Source organism: Rutilus rutilus (genome assembly GCF_951802725.1).
Source record: "Rutilus rutilus genome assembly, chromosome: 1".
Lineage (NCBI taxonomy): Eukaryota > Metazoa > Chordata > Actinopteri > Cypriniformes > Leuciscidae > Rutilus > Rutilus rutilus.
In genome coordinates this window covers 10,184,824-10,203,657 of record NC_140209.1, presented here as the reverse complement: position 1 = coordinate 10,203,657, position 18,834 = coordinate 10,184,824, and the positions used below count along the sequence as shown (strand labels likewise).

The 18,834-nt window shown below is 44.3% G+C and overlaps 2 protein-coding genes across 2 annotated transcripts in view; both read right to left on the bottom strand.

Moving 5' to 3' along the window:
- Positions 1–268: 268 nt before the first annotated feature.
- LOC311287624 (uncharacterized protein) overlaps positions 269–18,834 on the bottom strand; it is an 84,005-nt gene continuing 65,439 nt past the window's right edge. The window contains exons 3-6 of the mRNA XM_084404564.1: positions 8,994–9,080; positions 1,306–1,353; positions 1,080–1,160; positions 269–968 (exon numbers count right to left, since the gene is read on the bottom strand). Coding sequence (XP_084260690.1) covers positions 913–968; positions 1,080–1,160; positions 1,306–1,353; positions 8,994–9,080 — 272 coding nt within the window. The 3' untranslated portion in view covers positions 269–912. The remainder of the gene's footprint in view (positions 969–1,079; positions 1,161–1,305; positions 1,354–8,993; positions 9,081–18,834) is intronic.
- Positions 9,564–15,375, bottom strand: LOC311287658 (uncharacterized protein). Its single transcript, XM_084404659.1, has 3 exons — positions 15,293–15,375; positions 11,343–11,669; positions 9,564–11,253 (listed from the first exon to the last, which is right to left on the bottom strand). Exons 1-3 carry the CDS (start codon positions 15,351–15,353, stop codon positions 11,018–11,020), a joined length of 624 nt encoding a protein of 207 aa, XP_084260785.1. The 5' UTR covers positions 15,354–15,375; the 3' UTR covers positions 9,564–11,017.

Here is an 18,834-nt window from a genome sequence, read left to right as displayed (position 1 = left end):
TCCGAGGAAGTAGTTTTTGCCTTGTTTGCCTTCGCTGACTGCATATGCAGGTGCTTTGAATTTTGAATGCTCTTTCTCTGCCATAATTTTACTCTTCGTAGGTTCCGCGCATCTCTTGCACTCCTCAAATCATACGGGTGCGCGCGCATATGGGCAGATCTTGTAGCAACGGGGTGGTAGCCATGGTTGCGAGAGTGAGTGACAGTCGCCCAAACCAATCAATTGTTTCATCTCGAATGGAAATAATGAGCTGTGTTTATTGCAGATTAAAAGGTCTACAGTCACTCGATTTTTATACTCTCTTTTTCAGAGCACTTACATTTTAATTATGTATCGGTATATAAAGACAGTTTAAACAAATTTGAAAAAAAGTTTTTTATAAAAATCCTACCTACCCTACCTTTAAGCCACTTTCAAGAAACGACTGAAACGCTTCTTTTACATCAACACTTGACCCATTAATACTCACACTTACTATTCTATATTACAATACATTACGATCTCATGAGGGGGAATCACCATATTTTTTAAAAAAATCTCAGGAAAGGAGACATTAAACACAATTGCAGAGGATTTATTAAGAAAATTAGCATTATTCATTAAAAAAAAAAAAAAAAAGATGCTAAAAAAAGGATGAACAGACAAGATCCAAGAATCACCAAATCAGCTCCATCACACAGAACAGAGAGAGATTATACAGTCTGAGTCTGTCCTTTACTGTATTTAATATTATATTTAAAGCAGTTTACATATGAAGCAAAATCAAATTTAATCTAAACTTCGTGTCACTATTTCTCCATTGTGATCAGAGTTTCTCTGTTTTCTGAGAAGAAAATAAAACGATGAACAATCCTCTGTAAGTTTTTGCTATTGTAAATATTTCTGCAGATTGGCTCTAAACTCATCAGTATTTTATTCTAATATTGTCGGCATCTCTATTTCCTCTGGGTGCTTCGAGTCCTTCCTCCCTGCAAAATAAAAGCATTGACTGACCTCTCGTATGTGTTTTTATCATGATTGCAGATTGTTCCAGATCAGATGAGTGTGAATCATCAGATTGTGTGCGGCTCAAAACTCACCAGCTCTTCTTGCACAGATGATCTGAAGAAGAATCACAGTAGGAGCAGCAAACACTGCGATCTCAACAATAATCACAATCACTGCAGGAAACATGAGAGGAAGAAGAGAAACTGTACATGACTGAAGTCAAGGGTATTCAACTATCAACAGTTATTGATGAAGCTTTTACAGACTGACTGATAGTTTAATGTTATAAAGCTGTCAGTATAAATGAACGTGTCGTACCTCTGTATAATGATCCAGCAGTCACACAGACTAAAGTTTCTCCTGGATCTGTGGATCACGTCTGTTAGTTCAGTTCAACACATAATGCCATATATACACAACATCATCATCACATAATACTCGAGCTTCACACAGGATTTTCATTTTAGCGGGACTCAGCTCCCAATGAGTGTATGTAGTGTTGTCAAAAGACCCGGTACTTCGGTACCAAGTTGGTACTAAAAAAATTAAACCGTTATGGTACCGGCTTTTCATAAGTACCGGTGGTACCGAAGTACAGGATTAATCCAGTTCTTGATGCGCAGTCCAAAAGCTACACAGTTGTGTTCTCTTCATAAAAACACTGAGACATGGCGACCGGCGGCGCTACTGATGCGGTGACTCTGAATCCACTCTTGACAAGAAAGGAGGAAAGAGCCACATAACGCACTCGTTTTTCCAGGCGTGCCTTTGTTCATGGTTGCACAGCAATGACAGACGGCGGGAGAGCAAGCGCTTGTGGAAAGAAGGAGAAAGCGGTGTGAACTGCGCTCTCCATGATGAAGTATCAGCAAAGAATTTATTTCTAGCCCTTGCATTAGCTTTACTACTAGATATATTTATGGAGATGAGAAATAAAAAGCCGCCCTGTACAGCTATGATCAGCTGTTCGGCCAAGCTTTCGATGTTGTTACGGAAAGGTTTTTGTCACATGACCTGTTGAGACGTTTTCATCTCGCCGCGGCATAGCCTATATCTGAAATAAAGATTTTGCACGCGCAAAAAAATGCGATATGTGAACGGCCCCTAAAGTGGTATCGGGGTAGTTTTACGAACACAGTATCGGACCGACACCCAAATACTGGTATCAGTATCAGTGCATCCCTATTTATGTCATTCATATCAGTCCGTCAGAAAAGCAGTTCTAGGCTTATTCTTGGCTGGATAACTCTTAGCACATTTAAAAAGCCCTTTTAAAATTAAATATGAACGCAGTTTTGGTTTAAATAAAAGTACAATCAAGTCAAATAAAACACGATATACACTTTAATATATGTAAATTTAATCTAAATTAAATTGGACTTTCACTGGTATTGGTACCGAATACTGAAATTTTGGTACCGTGACAACATGTCGCACAGCAGTTAATAAAAATTATCAGACGATTAAATAAGAAAATAATCCACATTGAGAAGTTTTATGGTTGAAATGACTCAAATGAGGATGTGTTGAATTTGCAGGACGACCTCAAATTACTTAAAGCATTTGAGCTTGACCTGCGAACTTAAGGGTCACTGTTAGAGGTGTTATGTGTGTGTGTGTTTGTGTGTGTGTGTGTGTGTGTGTGGTCGCAACATGTTTAGGGCCACATGTATTTTTAAAGGGTAACGGTGAACATCATTTGCCTCAGATAAAGAAAATGTGTGAAACTAGAGAAAGGCCAAAAGGGCTGTGATAAAAAAACTTACCAAATAAAGCTTTTGTGTGTGTGTTGCATAAAATAGGTGTGAAAATAAAACAGATATTTTGAATATGTGCTTCTGCAAACATATGTTAATGAAGGACTAGGATAAGTCCAAAGTTTGACCTTATAAGGGAATTGGCTGTACTATAATGACAGCCCATAGTTAGAAGGCGGCCAGAACAGGGTTGGTTTAAAAAGCCTTGAGTGTGTTTTTGGACTTTTACGTGTTTATGTTATTTTTGCCTCAATTAAAATATTACATTACATAATTAAAATAACTCCATTCACACTAAATACAGTGGAATGCACCGCAATATGTCAGATTTAAATCTATTATCCTACTCCATAACAAACCAAAATATGGTACAACTAATTGGAATACCTTTACCAATCACCACGAGGTTCACTCGTCACACGTGTGATCCAAATACATTAAGAAAGACGATAGCATAAAGCAGTGAATCAGGGGCCGTATTCACAAAGCATTTTATCTTTGTCACGGATGGTCAAAAAGTGAAGCGAGGATTCAAGTGCAGGTAAGGATTTTAATAAATAATAAACAAAATAAAACTACAAACAAAAACTCCCCGTGGGGGAAAACAAGGCAGGCATAATCAGGAACATAACACAGGGGAAACATAGACAACGATCGACACAGACTGCAAACAAGAGGGAACTAATAAAGGGAAACTAATCAAGGGGGAACAGGTGGGAGAACTCAAACAATAATCAGATAACGAGTGGGAGGGACCAGACAATGACATGAGCACATGGCCCAAAATAACAAAACACCCATGTGCAGCACAAGACAGGACAGGCATGTGACATTACCCCCTCCCTACGGAGCGGCTACCAGACGCTCCATCAGACCAGGGTGGGGGACGGGAGGGACAGACCAGGGCGGGGCGGGAGTGACAGACCAGGGTGAAACAGGGGGAACAGGAAGGACAGACCAGGGTGGGGCAGGGAAAATGGACAGTTCGGGAGGCCAGGGCGGAGCTGAGAGTCCATCGGGCGGCCAGGGCGGAGCAGAGAGTCCATCGGGCGGCCAGGGCGGAGCAGAGAGTCCATCGGGCGGCCAGGGCGGAGCAGACCTTCCCTCGGGCGGCCAGGGCGGAGACTCTCCCTCGGGCGGCCAGGGCGGAGATCTTCCCTCGGGCGGCCAGGGCGGAGACCTTCCCTCGGGCGGCCAGGGCGGAGACTTTCCCTCGGGCGGCCAGGGCGGAGACTTTCCCTCGGGCGGCCAGGGCGGAGACGACCCCTCGGGCGGCCACGGCGGAGACGACCCCTCGGGCGGCCACGGCGGAGACGACCCCTCGGGCGGCCACGGCGGAGACGACCCCTCGGGCGGCCACGGCGGAGACGACCCCTCGGGCGGTGGAACTGGCACCGACGGCTCAGGAACTGGAACAGACTCCACCGGCTCAGGCACTGGAACTGGAACAGACTCCACCGGCTCCGGAACAGGAACAGACTCCACCGGCTCAGGCACTGGAACTGGCACCGACGGCTCAGGCACTGGAACTGGCACCGACGGCTCAGGCACTGGAACTGGCACCGACGGCTCAGGCACTGGAACTGGCACCGACGGCTCAGGCACTGGAACTGGAACAGACTCCCCCGGCTCCGGAACTGGAACAGACTCCACCGGCTCGGGAACTGGAACAGACTCCACCGGCTCGGGAACTGGAACAGACTCCACCGGCTCGGGCACTGGAGCTGGCACCACCGGCTCGGGCACTGGAGCTGGCACCACCGGCTCGGGCACTGGAGCTGGCACCACCGGCTCGGGCACTGGAGCTGGCACCACCGGCTCGGGCACTGGAGCTGGCACCACCGGCTCGGGCACTGGAACTGGCACCACCGACTCGGGCACTGGAACTGGCACCACCGACTCGGGCACCACCGGCTCAGGCACTGGAACTGGCACCACCGGCTCGGGCACTGGAGCTGGCACCACCGACTCAGGCACCACCGGCTCGGGCACTGGAGCTGGCACCACCGGCTCGGGCACTGGAGCTGGCACCACCGGCTCGGGCACTGGAGCTGGCACCACCGGCTCGGGCACCACCGGCTCGGGCACTGGAACTGGCACCACCGGCTCGGGCACTGGAGCTGGCACCACCGACTCTGGCACCACCGGCTCGGGCACTGGAGCTGGCACCACCGGCTCGGGCACTGGAGCTGGCACCACCGGCTCGGGCACCACCGGCTCGGGCACTGGAGCTGGCACCACCGACTCGGGCACCACCGGCTCGGGCACTGGAGCTGGCACCACCGGCTCGGGCACTGGCTCTGGCACCACCGGCTCGGGCACTGGAGCTGGCACCACCGGCTCGGGCACTGGAACTGGCACCACCGACTCGGGCACCACCGGCTCGGGCACTGGAGCTGGCACCACCGACTCTGGCACCACCGGCTCGGGCACTGGAGCTGGCACCACCGGCTCGGGCACTGGAGCTGGCACCACCGGCTCGGGCACCACCGGCTCGGGCACTGGAGCTGGCACCACCGGCTCGGGCACTGGCTCTGGCACCACCGGCTCGGGCACTGGAGCTGGCACCACCGGCTCGGGCACTGGAACTGGCACCACCGGCTCGGGCACTGGAGCTGGCACCACCGGCTCTGGCACCACCGGCTCGGGCACTGGAGCGGGCACCACCGGCTCGGGCACTGGAGCGGGCACCACCGGCTCGGGCACTGGAGCGGGCACCACCGGCTCGGGCACTGGAGCTGGCACCACCGGCTCGGGCACTGGAGCTGGCACCACCGGCTCGGGCACTGGAGCTGGCACCACCGGCTCGGGCACTGGAGCTGGCACCACCGGCTCGGGCACTGGAGCTGGCACCACCGGCTCGGGCACTGGAGCGGGCACCACCGGCTCGGGCACTGGAGCGGGCACCACCGGCTCGGGCTCAGGAACAGACACTGGCTCCGGCTCAGGAACAGACACTGGCTCCGGCTCAGGAACAGACACTGGCTCCGGCTCAGGAACAGACACTGGCTCCGGCTCAGGAACAGACACTGGCTCCGGCTCAGGAACAGACACTGGCTCCGGCTCAGGAACAGACACTGGCTCCGGCTCAGGAACAGACACTGGCTCCGGCTCAGGAACAGACACTGGCTCCGGCTCAGGAACAGACACTGGCTCCGGCTCAGGAACAGACACTGGCTCCGGCTCAGGAACAGACACTGGCTCCGGCTCAGGAACAGACACTGGCTCTGGCTCCGGCTCAGGAACAGACACTGGCTCTGGCTCCGGCTCCGGCTCAGGAACAGACACTGGCTCAGGAACGGACACTGGCTCTGGCTCCGGAACAGACACTGGCTCTGGCTCAGGAACAGACACCACCGGCTCGGCGGCGGCAATCTTGTCTGAAGACACAGGCTCTGCAGACGTGATGTGAACAGTCTCTGTGGCGGCCATCTTGTCCGAAGACACAGGCCAGGCAGACGTGACGTGAACACTCTCTGCAGCGGCCCTCTTGTCCGAAGACCCAGGCTCGACAGCGGGCTGCTCGGAGGGGACGGCCTCCGGGACGACAGCGGGCTGCTCGGAGGGGACGGCCTCCGGGCCATTGGGGAGGCCGGAAGTCTTCCTCCTCCGCCTCCGGACCACCGGACTCGAGACCACCGAACCCGGGACCATCGGAACTGGGACCACCGGAACTGGGACCCCTGGAACTGGGACCTCTTTAGCAGGAGGATTACCGTGACGCTCCAAGGAATTCACAAATTCCTCAAACGTTAGACGTTCCAATGCTCTCATTATCAGGAAGTCAATGGGTTCATCAAGGGCGTAGTTAAACAAGTCCTTAAGAGCCTCAACACCAAGCCCCAGTCCTTCTGCAGCTGTGCTGAACTTCACGGCAAACTCTCTCACATTAGTCCCCATCTGACGAAGGGAACTCAAAGTGCTGAAACGTACTATGCGCTCATATTGCGGACAGGAAATAGGAGGCTGGAGTGAATCCTTCCGCTGAATCCTCATCGTTGGGTCGATCGTTCTGTCACGGATGGTCAAAAAGTGAAGCGAGGATTCAAGTGCAGGTAAGGATTTTAATAAATAATAAACAAAATAAAACTACAAACAAAAACTCCCCGTGGGGGAAAACAAGGCAGGCATAATCAGGAACATAACACAGGGGAAACATAGACAACGATCGACACAGACTGCAAACAAGAGGGAACTAATAAAGGGAAACTAATCAAGGGGGAACAGGTGGGAGAACTCAAACAATAATCAGATAACGAGTGGGAGGGACCAGACAATGACATGAGCACATGGCCCAAAATAACAAAACACCCATGTGCAGCACAAGACAGGACAGGCATGTGACAATCTTACCACTAGGAGTACTCCTAAATCGCACTAAAAGATTTTAGCTAGGAGTTTTCTCTTAAAAGTTATTCACAACGCCTTTTAGACCTACTCTTAGTAAAGAAAAATGACAACTCCTAAACTAAGAGTGAGTCTTCGTTGCTATGGATGACGTCATTACTCATGCACGAGCTTGACTGAAGTGACCACCTTGATTGGCTGATGATTGTAACGCGGGAATGATTCCAAACCCCTCCCCTACGATGATGATTGACAGGTGACAGGTCTGAGAATGCGTGCGCTACACAAGTAGTGCGAAGGACGGAAGATGATGAATAACTGAATAAATAGCCTAAATGAATAAAGAGTAAGGCAAAACAAATAGCCTAGTAGCCTTAATGAAACATATGGATTGATGCAATATCTTTGCAACATTATTGAATTAATCTGTCACTATATGCCTCTGCCTACGTTTGCAAAGAGAAGAACATTTTAATTTGATTCACAATCAAACGTTACAATTAGTTTACATGCAATGAGTAGCCTAGTTTTGGTTGTTGGTGGTGGCGTTATTGCATCCCTAGTAATGCCCAATGCAAAATTGTTCCCTCGCGATTGGAAGCTCCTGTAGCCGCCGCACGCATTTCAAAACATCACAACGTGAAATGCCACAAAAAGCGGTTTGTGAATAGGTCTTAGTGAGTCCTCTTGACTTCTTTTAAGCTGTCCCAGGCTTAGGTGCTACTTTTAGGGCTAAAATGCTTCGTGAATTACTCTTAGTCAAAAAAATTAGGAGTCCTAAAGTTACGAGTGACACGCCCATTATTTTTAGGAGTTGCTCCTAAATTCACCAGTTAGGAGCTACTTTTAGCCTTACAATTCTTTGTGAATACGGGCCCTGATCGATGCACGCACAACAACATGGAGCTCTTCTGTACAGTGAAAATGCTTCTCTACCAGTGAATAGTAGCGAGAACAGAGAGATTTCTTAAAGGGGCCATGAACATTTTTAATACAAAATAGAAACAATGTATATTTATACAGTACTTGGCCACATTTTGTTTCTACACCATGTTGAGGCTATTGTATTATGGCATATTCTCATTCCATTTATATTAAGCCTACTATCCACTTAAAAAATAAATAAATAAATAAATAAATAAAGTTTCAGGACATTTTTTTTTTTTTTTTATTCACTCCATCCATATTTTTTATGTTTTAATTCTAGAAGTATATTCATGTAAATTCGGCATAACTTCGATGTGTTTTATGTGTTGCGCTGAACATTCAAGTAGCATTTAAACAGGAGTGGAGGGAGTTACCATGGAAACAGGGCAACTCAACTGACAAGCTGCAAAAACTCTGTCTCTGTTGTTTTCACGGCAAAATACTCAAAATACTTTGAAAAAAACTCTCAAATATATATTTTTTGCTATCAGTGTGAAAACATTTTCTCAAAAAAAAAAAGAGTGTTTCTCTCAAAACGCTTTTCTTTGCTCTCGTGTCAGGATTTTGCTTTCGCTGTGAAAATTGTGTCATGGGCGGGGCCATATTGGCCAGTCGGGTGAGCATCGTCTTTTTCTTGGGAGTCAAACTGAATCATTATACCACAGTGAATGCGCTGCATGGATGAGCTCAACATATCGTCTTCATGTGACACTTTCTGGGAGAATCGAGTGAAAGAACCGGAGTGTTAAATGAACACACTACTGTCACTGTTTATACTAAACATGTCCTAGAATATGCATAAGTACGCTAATTGGGACACACCATAAAAGTCCATGAAATGAAACTAAAACAACAACTCAATGTAAAAATCATACTGTAGAATATGACAGTCATATTTTGATGAGTTAACACTGAAGATAACTCTAGCATTATGCACTGAAAAGCACTGATATGAGAAAGACAGTGATGATGTACCTTTAGAAACGTGTGTGTTTATAGTTGAGGGATCCTGAGAGTGTGTGATGTGGACTGGATTCACTGCTGTCGTTGAATCAGCTTGAGCTGTGAAGATGAATGTTAGTTCACATGATTAATACTGTACAATATGACCATCATATTTTAACTTTGATCATCATATTACATACAAAGTTAATTCTTTCACTGTCAAGTTTCAATTCCTTTATTATTTCCAGCATCACGTTTCGGACAGTTACTTCACTGCAGTTCATTAGTTTGAAGCAATGCTTTGAGTTACTCTTCTGTGAGAGTCAAAGAAGCTTTTGTTCCCTCAGTTTGTTCTGGTTCAGTGATACTGATAGACCTTAGTGTTACTGACATTATGAGGGTCTTCTAACACTGTTTTCTCACCTGAATACTTGAAAGTGTATCTGACTGAGGTCTCGAGTTGATTTCTGTGAGTAAGCTGACATCTCCACTCTCTGTTGTTATCTTCATTCAGGAGTGTTGTAGTCAGAGTGATGATGATACAGGGATATTGATCTGATGATGATAATATCTGATATCTGGAGCAGAGCATGTGAGCGGAGTGGAGCGGGAGCGAGCGGGGAGCGCGAGCGGGCGGATCTTGGACAGAGCGCAGAGCGGCAATTTCAAAAGGACGGAGCGTCGCATTTCCCGCTCCAATTTCGCTCCGCTCCGCTCACACCACGAGTCTGAAGCATGCTCAGTCAAGCCTGACCCTGAATCCATTTGTCTTGCACAGTCATCAACAGTAGACTATTTTCAGGCAAAACTCGGCTCAATAATGGAGTTCAAAAAGTAAAATGAGAATTCATACAGGTGTAGCCTATCAATATAAGTCGCTCCGGAGTAGCCTATAAGGCGCATCAGTCAAAAAATGCGCCATGAAGAAGAAAAAACATAGGCCTAGCCTCGCACTGGACTATAAGTCACATTTATTTAAAAAATTAATACAAAAAAAAAAAAAAAAATGTTATGGACGGGACAGTTCTCCGTTACGGACGTGAGCGCTCTGAAAGCGGCACTAAGACTGCTTTAAAACTTTCACTCAGACCTCAAACAGAAAGCACAAAGCCTGTCTTTAAAATTAATTTCGTTTTGTATTAATTGTATCTTAATTTTAATCAAGGTTTCATCAACCATTGTCTGGATTTAATATTATTAAATATTAGAAATATATTAGAAAATAGATAACCACCATACGAAGGCGCCGGCGTGAACCTGGAGTTTGTCTCATGAATGAACCGAAACTCAGCGTATAGCCTACTTGCCTCACACACCTGAGACATATATATAAAGCTTGAAATGTCTACTTTTAAACAGAACAATTCAAAACGAAAGAAAACAGACTGCTCTCCCGTATGAAATGTGCATTTCTCTCAGGCGCGTTCACTACTGCGAAGATCACGAGTCAGCATCTTTCCAGCCGACAGACATAAAAAAAATTTAAATGTCTTCTGCTATATTTTACATATTCATAATCATTTTGCCGGTTAGTTGTGACAGCTTTTAGGTGCCCTTACATGTTACGTGAACGCATCAGCACTGAAAACATAGAGATTTTATTTCTTTGGGGGGCATTTTGTTTGTTTTCAGACTTTCTCATTTGCCTGCGCGATGTTAGAGGACGCTGTTAATAAAATTGCGAGTAGGCCTACACATTGGATTCACGTTTATTATTATAGGATATTTAAAAAAATACCCCAGTTTTTATGCCAGTCGTATCATTTTAATCATTTTTGTTGTATTTATCCGCCACACACCTTGAAGGCCGGTCCGTGTCTGATATTGTCTGATTTTAAACCGGTCCGTGGCGCAAAAAAGGTTGGGGACCGCTACAAGTAATATAGCCTACATGTAGATTTTTTTTCCTTTTTTGGAGCGAGCGGGGGGTGATTTGAGTGGAGCGCGAAGCAAACTGGGTTGAGCGCTGAGCGAAAATGAGCGGAGCGGCCTGATGTAGCTTTGAGCGGGGGAGCGGAGGGGTGGACAGTTCAGTGAGCGATGAGCGGAGATTCTCACCGCTCCACTCCGCTCACATGCTCTGATCTGGAGTCTGTCTTCAGATCAACACCAGCCTGATTCACCCACAACAGCTCAAATCCCTCAGAACGAACCAGATCATCACAGGAGAATCCAGTATATGAATACAACTGACAGGAGAGAGTCACAGAGCGGCCTGGACTGATCTCAGTCTGTGAGGATGATGATGATGATGATGATGATGATGATGATGATGATGGAGACACTGAAACTGAACACAAGACACAAATCACAGACTCTTCAATCATCATCAGAGTTTAAAGTGAGAATTTTAAATTGACCACATAATCATAAACTTACCATGAAGAACATGCAGAAAAACACGTGCATCATGTCCTTGTTTCTGTCCATTCACATATTGTCTGCAGATGTATAATCCATGATCTTCTTCTCTGACGTTCTTGATGTTCAGAGAGCAGTCAGACTCCAGACTCAGTCTCTCATGTCTCTCTGTGTCTTTATTCTTTATCCCTAATTTAATCAGATCAACTACTACTAAATGTCTGAATCTGTTATTGTAGATCCATGTAGTTTTAGATTTGCAGTCAGAAAGAGCATTATTACAGGACAGACGCACATTTTCACCAGAACTGATGAACACATCAGTCTCATCCACTCCACTGGTTCCTGAAACACAGTAGATCTCATTGATCAATATGTTATATGTTAATAAATGAAATCATAAAACATACCAGCATTAAAAGCAGAAGACTAAAATACACACTGTAAAAAAACTGTGCTGATAAAATACATTAGACAATAAATGAGATCCGTGCCACAGTATGATGATTGTGACCATTAACAAACAGCCATTGTCATCTGATCCTGTTGTCTTTCAGCTTTTTTGCAATAGCAAATGTATTTAAAGACAAAGCTACCGCAGCCAAAGAAAAACTAATGTTCAAAAGTCAAGGGTCCAGAGCCCAACTAAAGCAAACACTGATCACCATCATGGTGACATCAAATGATCTAAACCTCTGCCACCTTTTAATAAGATCTTCTGTAGACGTCTGACAGAAATAGTAATAAGTCTGGTTAGTAATAAGTGAAGCTGGTAATGCTGTTTGTGGAGTTGTTTAATCCTCCTCTGCTGAGATCTTCACAGATTTAATGTCTTTATCTTCAGTTGATTTCATATTTTTTCTGTTCTTCGTGTTCCTCTTTCCTTCAGTGATTCTGCTTGTTAACAGCAGGTGTTCATCAGTGTCTGAATTAACTCACTTGTAGACAAATATCTCCCAGAATGCATTTGTTTCTAGGTTATATTGCTGTTTTAATGGAAAACAGCATGTTACTTGCAAAATGTGGCCACTGTAAAAAACTGCTGTAAAAAAATGCCACATTTTGACAGTAACAAATTCGGGGCTAAACTCGTGCAGTGTGAACTCAGCATTAGATTAAATCAACTGAAGATAAAAGACATTAAATCTCTGAAGATCTCAGCAGAGGAGGATTAAACAACTCCACAAACAGCATTACCAGCTTCACTTATTAGTTTTAAATCATAGTCTTTTTCCTCATTTAAAGCAAACAACACACTCTCCAGAATAAACTATTAGTCTTTATCAGAGAGCTGTTCAAATCACTGACACACTCTTAATATGAAGATAATTCTTCATCATCAGATGTTTGAGTGACACTATGTCCAGTATCAGGAATAATACAGTATGATCTGTGTGTATCAATACACAACTCTGAGATCACAACGTGAATGTGTGCAAGAATAAACTGAGCATGTTCAAATGAACTCTTTCCAGACTAATTCCACTAAATGTTGTAAGGGTGGATTTCCTGCAATTCATCGGCAGGTGACCTTCAGCTAGGCTACTATTCACAATTTCAGTTTCTAATTCTTCCAATGATCTTGCAATATCCCGGGATACATTGAATGTGTATTGTTGGCACAGTTGCTGTATTTGAATGTTCCCACAATCCCACCATTGTTGAATTGAGGTATAACATTTTTTCTAAACCTTAAAAGTTTTCCAAAACTCACAAAAAACCACCTTAAAAAAATTATCTTCAAGAAGAGAAACATTAAAATGCCAATACGCACTTTTAGATTTTATATTGGCAATAAAACCAGTAGCAATGACAATAGAATGACCAGAAAAAACTACTGATTTTATATCACAACTTTTAACAATATTAAATTGATGTTTAAAACAATAAAATCTGTCAAGCCTGGCCAATGAAATAGAATTTTCTCTTGTCTGTGCCCAAGTATATTGTCTCTCATTTCCATTAAAAACTCTCCAAATATCACACAGATCATGTGCATTACTAAGCTTAACCATCGCTCTCTGTGACGCCATGTGTGGCTCTGAATGATTTCGATCTAAATTGTAATTTTCAGTACAATTAAAATCCCCACCCATGAACATGTATTCTTCAGTATGACAATTTGACAATAAAGTATCAATTTAATTTAAAATAACCTTGTGTCAAGTCTTATGGGGGGTCCCCAAGTTTTTTGGGGCGGGTGGTTGGTTAGTCTCGCAATATACACTTTATACAAAATATACAATATACTTTCACCCCTTTCATGTTCTGTAGAAATATCTTTATTTTCTCCAAAGTATAAACATATATTCTTCCTGACCTCCGCACAGCCACAGAAGAGTCTGAAGACTCACACTCACTTCCCTGAGCAGATTCATCAAGACAACTAGTGTCTGAATCGACTTCAACCTCCTCAACGTTTAAAGGAGAACTTGGTAACTTTTTTTAACTTAATAAAACTGTCTAGAAATCATTTGGATGGTTAAACAACCTGTTCTGGTGATATTGGTGACTTTCCCCGCTCCCCCCAGCGTTCCCAGGCGGAAAACCAACCTTGCAACTTGGGCACTACCGTCCCGGCAAGATAGAAATCGGAAGTCTTGTGAGAAGCGAGAACTAGAACGAGAACGAGCGCGAAACACAAATTGCTTTACGGCAATTCGACATAAACACACACACGCATGTATGATGTATTACCAGATTACCCACCTCGGTAGACATAGCTCCACACGATACAGTTGGCTTGCTCTGATCAAAACAAACGCACATGAGCAGCTGTAGAGAGGGGGAGGAGGCCGCCGCAAGTGAGTTTTTTACGACCGTGTTGTGAAATATACGCCCCCCCACAGCTGTAAGGGGAGCTCGTGGGGAAAACATGCGACAACAAAAGGGAAAATCAGCGAAGAAGTGACTAGAGTTCGCTAGAGTTACCGAGTTCTCCTTTAAGCCGTTACCATCCACTTTTTTCCTTCTCCCTCTTTTGCTTGTCTTTCTTTTCATTACGGGGGTTTTGAAAATAGATTCATCCTCCGCCATATCCAAATCATCACAACCCGCCTCAGCCACAACAGCAGCAACATTGTTCTCCTGTACTGATTTATCTTTTCCTTCACCACCATTTGAAACAATATTTACGACCGCATTTACCACGGTATTTACAACGCCATTTACCACCGTATTTGCATCGTCAATTACCATAGTATTCACCTCCATCATCTCCGCATCTTCACTACCGTTGCTCTCCGCAGCGGGTTTGGGATCACGCGCTCTATCACTGTCGGCGCTCGTCCCTTCAGTTGCCACATTATCCTGAGCTGCACTCTGTACTTCTTTATCTGGGCATGCCCTAATAGTGTGACCTTCTTTCCCACAACCAAAGCATTTCATTATACTAGAAGTCGCAAAAATCACGTAACCAAAATTATCAACTTTAAATTTCATAACCAGGTTCAGTTCATTTTCAGATTTTCATTATTCAGAATCATGTACACGTGTCTTCTAAAAGATACCACATGCTGCAACATGGGAAAATTACAGCGCATTGGGACTTTTTTAATCTTTGACATGATTTTACCATGCCTCAACAACTCTCTTTCCAACGTTTCATCTTTAATGAACGGCGGCACGTTTGAAAGCGTTATTCTCTTTGCCGGTTGCACAAGCGGCATCACCGGGGTGAAAGTATCATTGATCACAATGCCATTTTCTACCACTGAATTCACTTTATCAATGCTGTCTAAAAACAACAGCACTGTTCATCCGAGAAGCAGATATTATTACCCTGAAGTACACACATCTTGGCCTACAGTGATCACTATCAGCCCCTCTGTGTCTTTAGGAACCACAGATGGTCATTGTGGAGGAAAGAGGGGGTGGAAAACAGTAAAGCAAACGTCTTTGTTCATTTCAAATATCTTGGATTATTTTCAATCCTACAATGTCTTTAGAGAAAATACAGATTTCTTTACCTGTGAGAAGTGAAGAGAGAATGATCAGTCCCAGCAGACACAGATCACACTTATCAGCCATTTTGTGTTTCTGTCAGTCTTCCTCTTTATTATAGTTACAGCTCTTCCTTTAAACATCATCAGCTCCTCCTCTGGTTATTCACTTCCTCTCATCAAATGAGTGTTTAAATTCTGCTAGAGTTGCTGTTTAGTGACACGATGTCACAGTGAAGTGTTGCTTTAAGTGTGTGTGTAACGTGTGAGAAGTGCATATACTGTGAACACACTGTCTCAACACACATCTGCTCTGAACAGTTTATTGGCTACTTTTGCACACGAGAGAATTACTGTTAGTCTCACTTCTTTCTTTTAGCAGTTTCCCACATGACGTTAAAATCTAGAAATAAAATAATTACATTATTAGATATAAAATTAGTTTGTTACTGAAAAGGTTTCTATTACTAACTTGCAGCAACAGGTTAGTGTTAGGTAGGAGTGTGTGAGGTCACATAAGGAGGAGACCAGAAGAGGAAGTGAAGGGGAAGTGTAGTGGTGTGACATTTGAACCGAGGCGTCGGAGCTTGTGTCGAGAAAAAATGGGCGTGCCAGATGAAGCCGCGATTCCAGGCTTGTGTTGTTAACGTGGAAATCACGACTAATGACAAACGAGGCCTCGGTTTGTGGATTTGTGGGTGTTGCAGGAGGAGAAGAAGCAGTTGTAGAGTCAGAGAGTCAGAGTTAGAGAGTTGTGTCATCGTTGTTATTGTGTCATATATATGTGTTAGGGCTGTATATTATTACATTATATCAGGTTATATTAGTATATTGTAATTATTAATAGTTGTAATGGAGCCAGCAAGAAAGAGGAAATCCTGCCCTGTCTGGGAGCATTTTGAAATGGTTGCTCACAATAAGGTATGTGTATTATTATGATTCATTTATTTTTTTACTGTCTTGATATTAAACTAATCCTCACTATATGGCTGTATTATATTTCATGTCTATTCATTTATGTTTCAAGGTGAAATGCTTGCTGTGCCTAAAGGAGCTGACATACAGCAATAACACCTCCTCCATGCTCAGGCATTATCGAGCACTGCATGAGCAAGCACAGACTACTAACAATCCACACAGGAGTCAAAGTTATTGATAATAATAATAATAATAATAATAAAAAGAACATTATTTAAATCATATTTTAGGCTCCTACAATACACCTGCATTTTATTTTATTATAGATTTCCAAAAAAGAAATGGTGAATGAGGCCCTGGTTAACATGGTCATCACGGACTCCCAACCCTTTTCCATTGTGGATGATGATGGGTTTAGGGAGCTCCTGCATGTGTTGGATCCCACTTATGTTATCCCAACTCGAAAGGTATGTGATTAATAAAACAGTTCATCATTATTTAACAAGTTGAAAGTAAGAGTAGCTGCATTTATATTTATCCACAGGCTTTGAAGGTCATGGTTGATCATAAACACAAGGAGAAGGCCAGAGAGCAGCTGCAGAAAGTTGCGGCTATAAGCCTTTCCTTGGACATGTGGACATCCCTAAACATGGATGCCTATCAAACAGTAACTTGCCCTTTTATAGATGACAATGACAAGCTCTGCACTATTTTACTAGGTGTAGAGCATTTCCCTAAGAGCCATTCTGCTGAGAACTACTGGACATATCAAGCTCATGGAGGAGTGGGGCATAAAGGATGAAGTGAAGTGCCTGGTAACTGATGCTGCAGCCAACATGATAGCATGTGGAAGATCACTGAATGTTAGGCATGCGATATGCACTAAACCCTATTGTGAGGAAATCTTTTGATGACATCAGTAGCTTCAACGACGTACGATCTAAATGTAGGAAACTTGTGACCTATTTCCAAACCAGCACTACAGCAAAAGAGAGACTGGCCCAAGTACAGGAGCAGATGGGGAGACCAGTCCTGAAAATGATAACTGAAGTGGACACTCGCTGGAACAGCACTTGTAACATGCTGGAACGTCTCTGTCAGCTGAGAGAGCCAGTGGGGGCAGCCCTGACCTCTCTAAAGACTGACGTCACCCCTCCTACAGCCCTGGAGTATGAGTGACAGGCTCAGGTATGTGGGTGACAGCCTTGTACAGAGGGTCAGGGAACATGCAGTACTCTACATTAATCCGGATACATTTGAAAACGGCGTTTTTGTTTATAAACGCTCTCCGTCCACACTAGCGTGAAACCCCACAAAAGATCACTGATATGATTCAGATGGAAAAATAAATAATGAAGTTATCGCGCAATTCTTCTGACAGGATAATTTTATGTAGTAAAATATATCTCATTATTCAGTGATGCGGTCCAGGTCGCACGCGGTCACCGTATGTTTGGTCTAAAACGCGACTGCTCTCATGTCTCGCCACAGGACAGCAAATGTGAGTAAATTCTGTCATCTTTGCAGGACTGTGATATGAAGAGTGTGCAATGTAGAATATTTTCAGCAACAGTGTGAAAGTGAACAGCACATAACAGGCACAATACTGATATAAACATGAATATCTATTGGTACAATATGCGTCATATGACTGAATTTACGTCATCGGTTTTAAATACCACCGGTTTCACAGTCCACACTACAGTCCACACTACAACGAGAAAACGGCGTTTTCCAATGTATCCACTTTGGAGTGCGTTTTCAAAAAGCTTCGCTTTCATTAATAAAAACGCTGTGTCAGTGTGGACGGGAGACCAAAACGGAGAGAAAAATATTAATAATAATATTTCGAACGAAAACGTATTAGTGTGGACATGGCTTAAGTGTGATGACCATACCCACGTTATTGGATCCCAGATTCAAAAAACTGGGATTCTTAAAGGGACACTCCACCTCTGGAAAGATGAATGTGTATTTAAATTGGTTCATTTATGTAGAAGAAATGTGAAATTATTTTAGAATTTGGAGCTTTCTAGACTGAGAAAAGCCAGAAAATGTATTTTTGGCTCATGTGGATGAAAGACAACAACTCCCAGAATGCACTTGCTTCGCTGCTCTACGAGGCCACTCCCAAGCCACGCCTACCGGTTAGAGAGCAGTTGTAAACAATAAAGCTAAGCAAAGTTACTAGTCTCCGTGAGTCTGCCCGGGTTTTTGAGATCGCATATCGCACAAAATGTCCGGGATTCGGCTTTTGCGTTCTACAGTCGCCATTCATTGTGTTTACTCTGGCAAGCAGGATGAGACTAGGGCCGGTGGCGTGATTACTGATGAGCGACACCTGTGAGGCACTGGTCTCGTATCTCTCACGGAGGAGCGGGTATTTTCTTAGCAATGGTAAAACGCACATCAACCAATCACTTGTTTAGCATTCATGTAAACACTACATTCAGATTCACCAATCGGAATGAATTCAGTTAGATTGAAACAAAAGGTGTGCATGTAAACAATGAATGGCGACCGTAGAAAGCAAAGCCGAATCCCGGACATTTTGGACGGTCTCGACGGCCGGACATGCAGGTTTCTGCCGGTGAAATCAAACGCACTGGCACTGATCTGTGATAGGTCTGTTAGCGCTTTAGGTCAACCCC